Source organism: Arabidopsis lyrata (assembly GCF_000004255.2).
Source record: "Arabidopsis lyrata subsp. lyrata unplaced genomic scaffold ARALYscaffold_6, whole genome shotgun sequence".
NCBI classification, from domain to species: domain Eukaryota; kingdom Viridiplantae; phylum Streptophyta; class Magnoliopsida; order Brassicales; family Brassicaceae; genus Arabidopsis; species Arabidopsis lyrata.
Window position 1 is genome coordinate 220,679 of NW_003302550.1, and position 14,701 is coordinate 235,379.

The 14,701-nt window shown below is 40.7% G+C and overlaps 3 protein-coding genes across 4 annotated transcripts; all 3 read right to left on the reverse strand.

Moving 5' to 3' along the window:
* Positions 1-153: 153 nt before the first annotated feature.
* Positions 154-9,867, reverse strand: LOC9309077 (vacuolar cation/proton exchanger 4). Its single transcript, XM_021022261.1, has 12 exons — positions 9,429-9,867; positions 9,258-9,325; positions 9,132-9,160; positions 8,673-8,869; positions 8,349-8,567; positions 1,710-1,862; positions 1,480-1,596; positions 1,335-1,388; positions 964-1,080; positions 771-861; positions 648-690; positions 154-276 (listed from the first exon to the last, which is right to left on the reverse strand). The coding sequence occupies exons 1-12, from the start codon at positions 9,714-9,716 to the stop codon at positions 273-275; spliced, it is 1,380 nt and encodes a 459-aa protein (XP_020877920.1). The 5' UTR covers positions 9,717-9,867; the 3' UTR covers positions 154-272.
* A 637-nt stretch (positions 9,868-10,504) lies between these two features.
* Positions 10,505-12,447, reverse strand: LOC9309078. Its single transcript, XM_021021115.1, is given in 3 exon segments — positions 10,505-11,396; positions 11,398-11,826; positions 11,828-12,447. Coding segments are annotated over 3 exon segments (1,533 nt in total). The 5' UTR covers positions 12,422-12,447; the 3' UTR covers positions 10,505-10,886.
* A 231-nt stretch (positions 12,448-12,678) lies between these two features.
* LOC9309079 (protein N-methyltransferase nnt1) lies at positions 12,679-14,580 on the reverse strand. 2 transcript variants are annotated; one of them, XM_021021117.1, is made up of 7 exons: positions 14,405-14,580; positions 14,255-14,316; positions 13,793-13,926; positions 13,495-13,640; positions 13,317-13,388; positions 13,147-13,245; positions 12,679-13,070 (listed from the first exon to the last, which is right to left on the reverse strand). In XM_021021117.1, exons 1-7 carry the CDS (start codon positions 14,517-14,519, stop codon positions 12,910-12,912), a joined length of 789 nt encoding a protein of 262 aa, XP_020876776.1. In that variant the 5' UTR covers positions 14,520-14,580; the 3' UTR covers positions 12,679-12,909. The 2 variants fall into 2 exon arrangements, with proteins under 2 accessions (XP_020876776.1, XP_002873011.2); XM_002872965.2 differs by having other exon boundaries at positions 12,679-13,076; positions 14,405-14,577.
* Positions 14,581-14,701: the final 121 nt, after the last annotated feature.

The following is a 14,701-nucleotide window of genomic DNA, read 5'->3' on the forward strand; positions in this document are numbered from 1 at the left end:
CTTTCAATATATGTATTTCACGTGAAATCGATGTGTGGTGTAATCAGAATCCACGATTATTATGAACAAAGTAGGATTATGTAATAAATATCTATTACGTTTAATTTACTTATTCCTTAACAAAAATGATGTAATCTTTTATCCAAAAAAAAATGATGTTAAAAAGAAATCCTTAAAAATGTATATACTTACACAACAATTCAAAAACTAAATATGTAATAAGAGAAAACAACAATACACTAAAAGAAAGGCAAATTAAACAATATTCGAGTTTACCTGCAATTAAAAAAACAAGAACCATATATCATAATATATAATGAATTCTCAGAATTCTGAGAATCTAAAAGTGATTTCATTAACGTTCTAGAAGTTGGTTTTCTAAGATTATCATGATTGTGACAGTTAAAACTAACATTCATCAATATATATATATATATATATATATATGATAGATTCTATGAAATGTTACATTCGTTTTTTGTTCATTTTGTTTACTATCGTGTATGTGATGGGCATACCGAGTAGTGTACGATCATTGGTACCCTCGAACTTCAATCTTTTAGCATATACTAATACTAGCTAGGGGTTGCATATACAAATCATTGAAATGTGGTACAAATTAAATGATATTAAATTAGATAACTTACCTTTTCGTTATTGTATGATTAGCTTTAGCTGTATCGGTTTCGGCTGCAATTGAGAAAATACAAAGCAAATGAATATAATTGTATTTATCGTTCAGAACAGTAATAACGAAAAGAGAAGCTTACTTGAGGGTGAATTAGAGACAAAGAAGCATGCCGCAATGACAACGTAACACAAGAGAAGAACCAAGCCTTTCATATAGTTCGACGTCCCATCCTATTAAAAATTAATCATATATTAACATATTAATAAAATTAGATATATTATATCAAGATTCAACGTATAATATATTTGATGAGTACTGAAATGGAATTGCACATGTAGTATTAAGGAAGTAACGATAATGGACAAGGCAAGACAAGTGGTCTCAAGAAGGTTGAAGTTAAGGTCCATGTCTATTCCCATTATCCATGCCACTAACACTGTCACTGGTACCTACATTCAAATTTGAGTTTGTTAAATTAAATTGTTGTAAAAAAACTGAACCGTAATGAAATATTTTCTTAGTTAGCACCAGGTTATGAGAAAGATCATATTCTCCATTTGAGACTACATGACCTAAACTTGATAATTTAGCCAAGCTTACAAACTAAGAGGAATATATATATTATAAGAAATATTTGTTTCCCTAGCTAATTTTACAGAAATTAATATTATTTTATACTGGTCGTCAAAATGGATTTGCTTACCACGAACAAAGCAATTTGTGTTGCAGATCCAAGAGCAATTCCAAGAGTTATATCCTGTACATTTTCATATTTTGTTCAAAATCAGAATAAATAATATTTATTTGTTGTAATTAATAAATTAGGGGAAAAAAGAAGTAAAACATACGAGTTTGTTACGGAAGGCGAAGATGACAGCACCAGCATGCTCAGCTGCATTACCAACAATTGGTAATAATATTATTCCTATGAATCCCACTGATAATCCCCACGAGTCTGCTGCGTCCTGTCCATGTTAATTGGTTTATGGAATTTATCAATTTACCGGTTTTAACTTTTCAAGAATACATTACAATTTTGATTAAACATATTTTCCCAAAAAATATAGTCAACACATACCTGGATAGTGGAGACAATGTACTCTGAGAGCAAAGCAACGAGAAGTGTCATTATAATAAGCCAAAAAATCGCACTCCACATTCCAATTACGGCTCCTTCTTCTTCCTTGTCACTCACGTCATCGTTATACACGTCCTCTTCTTCTTCTTCCCTCTTTTATACATTTAACCGAAGCACACATATATAGATAAGAAGCAGCACATCATAATATTCCAAGTAAATAAAAATTAGACTTTTCTCTCTCAGGCACGTCTCCCGATGACTCCTCAAAGAAGTTAGGGTTTTCAAATTTTCCAGATCTCACCTACTTTATTTAACCAAATATGGTAACTTTTCCCCTTTTCCTCCCCATAATGGCTTCTCCGGTGACCCCCTCGTCCTTTTCCGGTAGCATTCCGGCCCGTCAGTGACTGCTTTCCGTCTCCCTTCGAGCCCCTCTCGAGGTTGGTGGTGACCAACCATTTACTGCGGTGTGCAGCTCTTCGCCTCACTCCTCTTCTGAGTTACTCTCGGTCTTTCAGGTTTACTTAAAGCTCATTCCTAGTCTTCCTCTACCCCGTCCAGCTACTCTCTTTTCTTGGGTCATTCCTCACCCACTATGGCAAGCCGCCTCACTAGATCTGAGAAAGAAAAATGGGTCGCCGGAACCCTTAAAAGCTCTCGCCGCCGGTCCCCTGTCCGCATCCCCCAATGCGATACCTCTGCGCTCATTGAGGAAAACAAGCTTACCCTTATAGGGAGAGTCACTAACTCAACAGTTCAAAAGCCTAAAGCTGTTGTCAACTACATGCCTCAACTCTGGAATCTCGAGAGTAGAGTTGTCGGCAGAGACCTTGGTTCTGAATGTTTTCAGTTTCGTTTTGAGAGTGAAGCGGACCTCCAGTCTGTTCTTCGAAGAGGTCCTTATCATTTTAAGAACTGGATGCTCATTCTACAACAATGGGAACCCATTATCTCTGACACTTTTCCAGCCTTCATCACCTTTTGGATCAAAATTCATGGTATCCCTCTCCATTTCTGGTCGGACCAAACTATTCGCACTATCGGGAAGGAACTTGGTACTCTGGAGGCGAGAGAGGTCTTAGAAGGTCGTGTCCGAGTCCCTATTAATGGCCTAGCGGCTCTGGAAATGTCCATGCCTATCCGGCTTCCTGATGGTTCTATCAAAACTGTGGAACTAGAGTACGAGAAGCTAGAGAAACATTGTTTCAACTGCTTTGAACTCTCTCATGAAAAAAAGGACTGCCCTCTTCCTTTAGTCTCTAGATCTCTCGGCATTAATCAACTTAAGGCGGCTCAACGTATGGATTCTGAACGCAGGCGCCAAGAAGAGAGAAGAGAGGACAGGCCGCCTCCTAGGCCTCTACCTGTGGGAAGCCGGGAGAACAGAGCTGCTAGTGGGGGAAGAAACAGAGGCCTCTCTTCCCCTAGGTATCCCTTAGCTAGAGATACCAGACGCTTCTCTCCATCCCGTGATTCTGGAGCTACTCACTCACAAAGGAATCCCTCTCGCTCCAGGAGGGACGAGGTAGTCAGGCATCGTTCTCGTTCTCCTGACCGTCATTACTCTGTTTCTAGAGATTTTACTCTTCAAGGTCATAGACGCCAATCTCCAAGGGACATTGGGAGCGCCTACTCTGCTGATTTTAGGCCCCACCATCCTAGAGGAAGGGAGACCTCAAGGTCTGATTCACGGCGCAGTCCACCAAGGCTTAGCCCTATTCATCGCAGCCCTCCTCGGAAACCTGACTATGAGGTTGTTGCTCGATCCGGTAGATCTCACTATTCTCAATCGCCTCCACCTTGCCCTCCCCTACCCTGCCCCCCAAGTCTTCCGCCTCCTAGGCCTGCAGGGTTGGAAATTGGTGAACCTTCCAGTCTTCCCCATTCAAGAAGACCTGCCTTGGAAAGAATCTCCCCACGAATCACTCATACAGCCTCCCTCCTCACTACTTCCAGGTCTGGTTCAGGGCACCTCCAAGATGTGGAAATTCAATATGCGGGAGATAATACTCAAGATCTCCCTGGTGATGTACAGAATTCTTCGCTGGTTCCTGGTGATCTCAGAATTCACACTTCCCTCAGATTGGGACCAATTCCTCCAGCTGCTCCCTCAAAACCCAAAGGAGCCCCAAGGAAAAAAGCTCCTACTACTACCAAACCTAAGACCTCAGGGAGGAGAAAACCAGCTAAGGCCTCCCCTAGGAGACGTGTTGTCCGCAGCCCTCTCCAAGGAGTTAGTCTGAAAAAGCGCACCGTCACTAGACCAAATGCCAAGAAGAAGCTTAATGTGGATCCTCCTGCCAATGAGGCAGATTTACCTGAGCGTCAGGATACAGTGGACCATGGTCAAACAAGTGCTCCACCAATTAACATTATCCCAGCTATCACCAAGAGTACGGGGGATTTTCGGATCCCATCAAACCCCCTTCCTTAGCTATGGTGAGCTGGAACTGTCAAGGGATAGGGAGCCCCTTGACAGTTCGTCGTCTTCGAGAAATACGCTTCAGTATTTTTCCAGACATAATGTTCCTTACTGAGACCAAGAATCAGGATAGCAAGGTGCTAGAGGTAGTTAACTGGATGGGTTATACTCATCATTTCACTGTCCCTCCTTTGGGTTTAAGTGGAGGTTTGGCTTTATTTTGGAAGGACGCAGTTAACCTGGAAATCTTAGAATCTTCTCCTAATCTCATCGATACCCAAATCAAGTGCAAGGATCAGCTCCTCTTCATCTCCTTTATATATGGTCTCCCTCAAACAGAAAACAGAGCAGCATTCTGGGATTATGTCTCCAATCTCGGCTCTGATCGCTCAACCCCATGGCTACTCACTGGGGATTTTAATGATACACTTGATAATTTCGAAAAGGTCGGAGGTCCTGCCCGATGTGAAGGCTCCTTTATCCCTTTCCGATCCTTTGTGGCGCAGAATGGCCTATGGGATGTTAAACACTCCGGGAATCACTTCTCGTGGCGAGGCTGGCGGTATGACCATTTTATTAAATCTCGTTTGGATCGGTCTCTGGCAAATTGCGGCTGGTTTGAAGCGTATCCTGCCGGTCGTTGTGAGTACCTTCGTTTCGAAGGGTCTGATCATCGACCCCTTGTTACGTTCTTGGATGATTGTAAGAGGAAGAACAAGGGCCTGTTTAGGTTTGATCGGCGCCTTCGTAACAATGAAGAAATTCGAACCTTAGTGGGCCAATCTTGGAGAAGCCCACATGAAGAATCTGTCTTGGAGAAAATTAATCGGTGCAGAGCCCATATTATTAAGTGGACTAAGGCCCAAAATGCAAACAGTAGCCGTTTAATTAAGGAAGCCCAGGAAGCCCTCGAAGCTGCTCTCTCTTCTTCAACTCCTGATCAGCCTTTCATTACCTCAACCACAGCGAGCTTGGAAAAACTTTACAGAGATGAAGAATTGTTTTGGCGACAACGGAGCAGGATTCAATGGCTACAAAGTGGAGACCGTAACTCGGCTTACTTTCATGCTGCAACAAGAGCAAGGCGAGTAATTAACAATGTCTCTGTAATTGAAGATGAGCAAGGAAATGAATATCATGATGAAGACCAGATTGCTAATACCATCTCCTGCTACTATCAGTCCATATTCACAGCGGGACAACCCTCTACCAATTCAGTTGTGGAGGAAGCTCTGGTTCCCAAGGTCTCGACTGATATGAACCGGCAACTTATATCCATCCCTTCTCTTCTTGAAATTAAGGAGGCAGTGTTCTCTATTCATCCGGATAAAGCGCCTGGTCCGGATGGTTTTTCTGCGGGTTTTTACCAGTCTTTCTGGGATATCATTGGTTTAGATGTTTCTCGAGATATATGTCTTTTCTTCGAATCAAGCTACCTTTCCCAGAGGCTTAATGAAACTCACATCCGTCTGATACCTAAAGTTACTAGTCCAAGGAAAGTCTCCGACTACAGGCCTATAGCTTTGTGCACAGTACACTACAAAATCATAGCTAAGATCCTCACCAAAAGGCTGCAACCCATGCTCTCTTCTCTCATCTCCGTCAATCAATCTGCCTTTGTTCCTAACCGTGCTATCTCTGACAACGTTTTAATCACTCATGAAATCTTACATTTCTTGCGCACTTCGGAAGCTAAGGTACGATGCTCTATGGCGGTTAAGACTGACATGAGTAAGGCCTATGATCGAATTGAGTGGCCTTTCTTAGAAGCAGTCCTCCGACGTCTTGGTTTTCATGACAAATGGACATCTTGGATCATGGCATGCGTAGGCTCTGTTTCTTACTCTTTCCTAGTTAAAGGTACTCCAAAAGGGCAAGTTTTTCCTTCCCGAGGCTTACGGCAAGGGGATCCTCTTTCCCCTTATCTTTTCATCTTGTGTACCGAAGTGCTTTCGGGTCTTTGTCATCGGGCGCAACTTCGTGGCCAATTACCGGGTATCAAAGTGGCTCGGGGTAGCCCTCCCATCAACCACCTTCTCTTCGCCGATGATACGATGTTCTTTTGTCGGTCTAACCCTAAAAGTTGCAACAAGCTAATGGAAATTATCTCTCGCTATGGAGAAGCATCGGGCCAAGTCATCAATGTTACTAAATCGGCCATTACTTTCTCTGTTAAGACTCCTCCTTCAGTTAAAGAGGCTGCTAAATCCAAGCTGGGTATAGTTAATGAGGGCGGAGTTGGAAAGTACCTAGGACTACCCGAACATTTTGGTAGGCGAAAGAAGGATATCTTCACCTCTATTGTCGATAAGATCCGCCAACGCTCTCACAGTTGGACCTCTCGCTTCCTCTCGGCTGCGGGAAAGCAAATTCTCCTAAAGTCCGTCTTAGCAGCGATGCCCCTCTACGCTATGTCGTGCTTCAAACTTCCTCTCTCCCTTTGCAAAAGAATTCAATCCATTCTTACTCGCTTTTGGTGGGATGACAAACCAGAGAAGCGTAAGATGAGTTGGGTTTCGTGGGACACGCTAACTCTTCCCAAATCTGAAGGAGGCCTTGGTTTCAGAGAGATTGCACAATTTAATGATGCCCTCCTAGGACGCATCAGCTGGAGAATTCTGAACTGCCCTGAATCCCTTCTCGCCAGGGTTTTGCTAGGGAAATACTGCCATGAGAAACCCTTCCTAGAGGTCTCTATCTCCTCCTCCTGCTCTCACGGGTGGAGGAGTATCATGGCAGGAAGAGAGGTTCTTAGGAAAGGGTTAGGATGGACAGTTGGGGATGGCAACTCAATAAACGTTTGGAAGGATCCCTGGCTTTCTACTGCCCTGCCCCTTGTCCCTTTTGGTCCTCCTACTTTGGCTGCTCATAACCTTAAGGTCAGTTCTCTTTTACTTCCAAGCTCCAACGATTGGAATACAAGAGCCATTCGCCATCATCTTCCGCACTATGAGAGCACCATCCGCAAACTGATCCCAAGCTCAAGTAAAAAGAAGGACTCCATGGTTTGGTTACCCGAAAAATCCGGCGCCTACTCAACTAAAACAGGATATGTCCTGTCCAAGCTTCACTCTCGAGCTCTGGGACCTGAGTCCTTCAATTGGAAATTAAATATCTGGCAATTACGTCTTCCCCCAAAACTGAAAATGTTCCTCTGGAAGATTAAGCGCAGAGCACTCCCGGTTGGAGATAACCTCGCTATCCGCGGTATCACCAGTGATCTATCATGTAAAAGATGTGGAGCTTTAGAAACAGAACTGCATCTCCTCCTCTCATGTCCTTTTGCCCAGAAGGTATGGGATTTAGCTCCTCTGCACCGGAAACCCAGGGAAGACCTTGTTGGTTCAGTTGCTCAACTGTTAGAGACGGCTCGGATCTCCCAGTGCCTCCCTCCTATAGGACTCTCTCACACCTCTCTGTTCCATTGGATCCTTTGGCAACTCTGGAAGTCACGAAATCGACTAATTTTTGAAAACCAGGCCTTCTCTGAAGCGGAAATTTTAAATAAGTCCATTACTGCAGCAAAAGAATGGCAACTTGCTCAACAATTGCTCCAAGCGCCTTTGGGCAATAAGTTCAAACACTTACCTCTTATTGAGGCTGTTTCCACAACATTACCTCTTATTGAGGTTTCTTCTTCTCTGGTCCCTCTTACTGAGGTTTCTTCGCAATTGGTCCCTCGTTCTGAGGTCGTCTTTTGCTTCACGGATGCGGCTTGGAACGCTTCCTCTGGCTCCTGTGGTATGGGATGGATTCTTAAGACTCGGGACCACCGGGTTATCCATCAGGGCTCGGCTACTCGCCTCCATACTCCCTCCGCTTTAGCTTCCGAAGCTTTAGCTCTGAAATCAGCGCTGACCGCAGCGTCTAGAATGGAACTCACCTCCATCATCGTTTTTTCGGACTCTCAAGTCCTTATATCTCTGCTCAATACAGAGACCACTTCGAACGAGCTGCAAGGAATTCTTCACGATATTACCTTGCTTCGCTGTTCTTTTTTATCCATTAAGTTCTCCTTTGTTCCTCGCGAAGCTAACTTGTTAGCTGACGCGCTGGCCAAGTCCTCTTTATCTGCTTTATCTGCTTTGAACTCTCCTGCTATGTAACGACACTTCTTTATAATGAAAGTTGGTTTGCCCAAAAAAAAAAAGATAAGAAGCAGCACAAGAGGATTCATATTGTGAAGAGTAGTATAGAAGGGAGTGAGAGAGAACCTGAGTAAGAGGAGGAGGAGGAGAGAGATGAGAAGAGAAGAGGTGAAAGATGAGGAAAGCCAAGTAAGCAATGAGCATCACGAAGCTGCTTGCTCTTGACAACATAACAACAGCTGATCCATCGTATTCTTCAGCCTCCATTGTGAATCTCATTATCATTGGTAGTGTTTGACACAACAGCGCCAGATACAACAACATGCAGTTCATATCTCCCTGTCTCTGTTCTTGTAAAACGTAACAATTACAAACATGATAAGACGATACTCTTCAATTTTGTTTAAGGAGAGTTTCACTGCATTTGAAGAGATTTTATATATAACGTACTGAGTCGAAAGATTGGTGTTTGCGGAGATTGGAGATGCCACCAAGGAAGAGAGAGGTACCTAAGACGAAGAGAAGATTGGAGAGAATAGAACCAAGAAGTGAGAGTTTCACTATTCTCATCTTTCTTTGTCCAACCGCTAGAATCGCTATTATCATCTCCGTCGCGTTTCCACATGTCGCGTTCATTAATCCCCCAACTTCATTCATTCAATTATTTTCATTAATTTTCCCAAATACTATTAAGTAAGAGAAAATGCAAACACGTTTAATAACACAAAAATAATCCCAAGATCCGAAGATCTTCAATGCACGCTAAAAGATACCTAAATTAAATTTACCGTTCAACCACAAAAAATAATGCGTTGATTTAATAGTACAAAATTCGGTTGTGTGCGGGATAACCCGGTTCGATTCACATGGCAACAAATAATAGTCAACGAAATTTATTTAAATGGTCACCTGTTGGACCGGTATGGAAAGCAATTTGCCTGTTTAAGAAGAAAATATAAAAATTATGTTTGTAAATTAATAACGTTACTATAGAAAGAAAAAAAAAAGAAAAAAAGAGAGAGACAAATTAATTACTCAGTGAGAAAACTGATACGTTCGGCCAAAGGTGTCAATCCCAGCAAGCTCAACGCAAAGACCCACGCCTGTTTTTTTTTTGTTACACCACGCAATTACAATAACATACCAAAGTTAAAAGAGAATGTTTGGTTTAAATTCCGATTGATAAATAGTTTGTTTGGAACGTACACGTGGACAATCATAGCGGTGAGCGACAACGGCGAGAGGAACGGCCGGGAAGAGAATGAACAATTTGGTGCCGAGAACAACTTCTTGAAGATTCGTCAAGATTCGTCTCAGAAACTCCCAACGTACTCTCGCGATCAGCTTCAGATCCGATCTCTGCCTTATCAACGACGACGTCGATACCGTTCTCCGCACGCGCCTAGACATCTCCGCCGTCGGCTTATCACTTCCTCCTCCGCCATTCTCCAGCAGAGACAGATTCGGAGACGATTCCGTAATGATAGAAGACATCTTCTTCGTTGACTCTCTCTGGTCAAAACCCACAAAACTTTTTTTGATTTTTCCTTTGAATCTGATATTTGAAAATCTGAAAATTTTCAAGAATGTGTAATTTATGGGTTTATATAAACAGAACGCGTGTAAACGAACGTTTCTTTCTATATCCTTTTTTGTTGTTGTTGACGTCTTTCTTTATCATTTTTACACTTTTGGTCAATGTTTATGTGTCTATCATTTACTATGTCTTATCATTTTATAACTATACATAATATAAGGAGAAATTAATGGCTTCAATCTTGCAAGTTGCAACTATATAAATGATTTTGGAATTTTTGTGTGTCTCCTTGCACATGTTGATTTTTAACGATTATAAAGACCTCGAGACTTTTGTAAACTTCCTGTGTTTTACTAATGAAATTAAATATCACATACCGATGACGGTCAAAGAAGTGAAATGGGAGAAATATGGAGTTATGTACGGTTGTTGACTCATCTAAGTTGTATTAGTCTTACGTGTCTTATCCCCCACGAAATTTACGAATATAATCATCGTTTCTATAAACATATCAAAATTTTAAAAAAAAAGAAAACAGAAAACAAAAAAAAAGACATGATTTTGTGTCTTTATCTAGCGAAACTCGCTAGAAATTTCTAAAAAATTGATGTATGTCTCATCAATACGTAACTTTAATAGTATAAACTAAGTGATTTAGAATTTTATTGATAACAGAAAACCACACACACATAAACTACGGAATTAATTGTTTTTGTATATATCTGTGCCATCTTATAATTTTGCGTTTAGAGAGAGAAACCATACTATTTTAATTTCTTGGAGCATTCTTCTTTAATTCTGTTTAACTTTTGACAACATGGATCAATTTAAAATAAAAACCCCACATTACATATTTACATTTGGAGTTGCATTGTAAACACAATAATTGTTACATGAACGCTAAACCATACGTTCTGTAGCAATCAAAAGAGCAGTATGTATATGGATCACGAGATGATTTTATTTTTATTTTGTGAGGACAACGTCTTCGGCATGTTTTGCATATAGGTCGAGTTGAACAAGTGTTAGGAAGAATATACACCTTTCTTCTCGAATTTGAATATGATCCAAGCTTCATATACGGATCTCTCCCTAATAAACATTCGATGTGGAGTGTGAGTCCACACTTATTGCATGCATATAACCCTTTCCTTGGATTTATGTCTTCCTCGCCCAATAAGCTCATCATCATTTGCATCTTCTTCGTAAGAAAAAATGAGCAAATGCTCATCACGTTCATACCTGGCTTTATGCGGAAGAGTGGCACAACGAAAGCACAAAACAAAATCGCATTTCACACAATATAAAGGTTCACGCACCCTTTTAGATTGACTGCAGATGGAACATGTTTTGCATTCGTATTCAGCACTACTAATGAACAAGGGATGTGGATGACAGTGATGATCGAACGGCTCACATATAGAAGCACAAATTATGTCTAACTCCACATCACACTCTTGACGAGGACGACTACATACATATTTGAAACCGCATGAGTAACGATAACATTTCCAACATTGGAAAAAATTTGTGGTATAACTGGGATCTAGAATCGATGGATGAACATGTAGCATAAACTGTTTAACACGAGGAAGATATGCACATGATTCATGCAAAATGAAATCATCACATTGCATACGTACATCGATACACATTACCACCATGATCATCATAAGAAGGAAGTCTGCATGCTTGACAATGCTTGCTTTCATCGTGGAATTTGTTTTCAAGTCTCAAAGGATGAGACGGATGAGTGGAATGCTGTATAATCCCATCGCCTTTCTCCTCAAACATTTTAGTGTCTTCATATACTTCTTCAGGCTCTCCTTCAAGTTCTTTCCCGTCACTCACATTCCTTTGCATCGCACATCTGGAATGCACTGCATAAATGCATCCCTCCTTGGTGCAAGAGTATTCTCCGAAATTTTCTTTTATCTTCGTATGACAAACTCCACAATCAGTCGACTTCTCGTAAGGAAGTTTATAAGTGAAACCGAGACGATGGTTGTGACGGGATACTTTAATGACAAATGGGAAGTAAACACATCGTTTATGGACAATGAAATCGCGCGCATAGGAGACATACGTATAAGTAATCAATATGACCCTCCAACCCACACACGTCGCAAACCAAAGCAGATATTCTTGGAAAGTAATGGAGGGTATGCTTATGCCTTTTTGGATTGTCTATAATAAGGGATGTTGGTTTTCCCACACACACTGGATCGATTGAAAAATCGCAAATAGAGCAATAGTAAAGTAGCCGGCCTCGATAACGTCTACAAGAACAACATTGTTTTTGATGTTGTCTCCGATTTCCGGGAAACCAAACAAGTTGGAGTGGATGTTTTGGATGATCAGAGGAATGGAACTTGGAAGGAGACTCAACACATTCTTTGTGGTAGCTCTTCCAGTTGCAGTAGCTGCAGATGTAATAGGTTTGATTTTCAATCAAGTTGTAACAAGCCTGACATAATATGTATCGTAATCCATCTTCTTTTCGGTTGCGAAGAAACACCAAGTGACGATGATTGGACTTTCCGTCTGCTGCATCAGAAATTAAATAAGAGCTCTTGATTGTGTGATAGCTTTCTTCATCTTTTTGAAATCGTCCTTGTGGGCATAAGAGACTATAGGAAGGAGCGTGGTCAAGAGGATCCATGGGTTACAGATTAACAAGTTTTTTTTTTTTTTTTTTTTTTTGACAATTGGCTAAAAAGCCTAAAGCTTTAGTCACTATTTATACACTAGCAATTAAACTTATGTTTACAAAGACAATGTATCACGCCAAGTATTGCAATTTATGTTCATTTCAAACTTTCTCACAGCAAAGCAAGAATGTGATTCTTTTGCGTGTTTTGTTTTAAGTTCTAACAGTATTGACGGAAACAAAATATTCCATGTTCTTTTCTTAACTAATTGGTAACTAAGTTTTCCTCTTGTTATACTATACTAGAATGAAATACAGTAACTTTGACGAAACTTTAGTTACAAACTAATGGAATGATTGCGCGGGCAACCCTGTAAGGCTGTAACGGTATCTCATTTCATCTTAACTTTGACCCAAAAAGCAAATACAAGAAAGCTGCGAGAGTAACAAACCCCCCAACCAGTAATACGTCTATCCCAAATAGTTTTTCAATCTATTCTTCAGAGGTTACTATCTCTAAGCTTGATGCAATAAACTCGGTTTCCGAGATGCTTCACCTCCAGGCCAGCTTCTTCACAACCAGTAAAGAATAGAGACTCATCGTCTTTCCCAATTCTTCGTCTCCAGCTCATTAAGAACACAGGATGAGGCAGTTCTGTGTCTGCTCCTACAGGTAAAAGAGTAATGTTAAAACTTCTTTTGGTGTGTGTGTGAGTGGTGATGAAAGGGATACTCACCATTTAGCTTGCATTCTGCTGGACTAACGACATTGGTTGGTTTGTAGGTTTTGAGAAGAAAAGTCAGAGACTTTATCAAGTTTGGGTACTGTTTCACATCTGCGAAAAACCGAATGTAAAAATGTATATGTATAATTTCCCGATAAACCGAATGAGAAAAGGGTATTTACATAGAAGGATATCACTGGCTATGATCAAATCCCAATCTGGTTCCGAGATTGGAAATTCATCGCCCCATGTATCTGTCATAATAGACGAGAATGTAAGAAAAACAAAAATAATCAAATTGACACTAGGCACTTTTCCTAAATAAGAATGTGGTTCATTGTGAGGGATAAGGAAACTCACGCTTGATATGAGGCAGAGAAGGGATTATCTTGTTTGCAATACAGTTATGAACAATATTGTCTTCAATCTCTTGATCATTGTAATCTGAAGTAGTTATGTCGAGATCGAACTCTTTCTTAAGAAATATAGCTAGTGCCCCTGTGCCACTGCCCATTTGATTTTAAGACAAGCAAAATAAAATAAAAACTGATTAGTGGACTGACACTGGCATATAAGCAAATCGTAACCAAGACACAAATCAATCATCTTTTGGGATTCCAAGAACACAAAAGTGGAATTGAAAAAGACAAGGAAGTACCTTCCTATCTCGAGACAGCGCCGCCTTTGGATCAAGTGTCGATGCTGCACTAACCAATCAGCAAAGGCAAATGTACCTGGCCACAGCAAGTTTGCATTCAGCTGGTGGAAACCAAATTCCCGGATTTGCAATTCCTATTCAAGATTCAAACAACAAATAATCATAAACTTGTCTGAAATACTAACACTAACCTTAAACCTCAATCTCAGTAAAAAGATGTACTAAACTATTTTACAAAAGACTGTTCCATTAATAGCGAATTCATGAATTCGTTTCTTCAAGGAAACATGATTAGTTAAACCCCAAAGCAAAAGCAATCTAAGACCTAATCCACTATATGAACTCAAAGTTCTTGAAATCAGAAGCTCAGGTTTCACTCTTCAACGGAGAACATAAACTAAATATAGAATTGAAATTACTAGGAGAAGACGATAGAAGCTCAATCGGGAGCGAAGAAATTACAATTCCAGGAAACTGATGATTTCTCTCAACGAAGCTTTGTCTCGTCTCCGTCGTCTCTCCATCTGAGAATAAAAAATACAGTTTAACTTCGCTAAGTATATCTCTCTCTTCGATCAAACCAGAAATTGAAAGAAGAGAGATTTCACTGACCGGAGGAGTCACCGTCTGCGGCAAAGAGCGACGACGGCGAGAAGAGGGCTATGTCCATGTCACTCGTTGAGTTGTTTACCACTAGCCAGAAACGGCTTGTATAATGTGTTCCCATCTTTGAGACCCTCTGATCGTCCCAGAATGTTCGGAATTTTTCTTTACCATACCAAATTGCCAAAACCCACATACCAAACCGTGCCAAATCAAGTCCTATTTAACTTTTTTTTTTTTTTTTTTTTTTTTTCTCAATTCGTAAATTATCTTTTAGCTCTCAAATTGTTATTTAAAATTTTCAAA

What these genes read in the sequence shown, in the direction of transcription:
- LOC9309077 (XM_021022261.1), bottom strand. Translation starts at nt 9,716, where the DNA reads ATGTCTTCTATCATTACGGAATCGTCTCCGAATCTGTCTCTGCTGGAG. An exon ending in CTCCTCCTCCTCTTACTCAG is followed by an intron (nt 1,863 to 8,348) that starts GTTCTCTCTCAC and finishes AATGTATAAAAG; the next exon opens with AGGGAAGAAGAAGAAGAGGA. An exon ending in TTACTTCCTTAATACTACAT is followed by an intron (nt 862 to 963) that starts GTGCAATTCCAT and finishes AATTTTTAATAG; the next exon opens with GATGGGACGTCGAACTATAT.
- LOC9309079 (XM_002872965.2), bottom strand. Translation starts at nt 14,519, where the DNA reads ATGGGAACACATTATACAAGCCGTTTCTGGCTAGTGGTAAACAACTCA. An exon ending in CGCAGACGGTGACTCCTCCG is followed by an intron (nt 14,317 to 14,404) that starts GTCAGTGAAATC and finishes TTTTATTCTCAG; the next exon opens with ATGGAGAGACGACGGAGACG. An exon ending in TTCTCTGCCTCATATCAAGC is followed by an intron (nt 13,389 to 13,494) that starts GTGAGTTTCCTT and finishes CTATTATGACAG; the next exon opens with ATACATGGGGCGATGAATTT.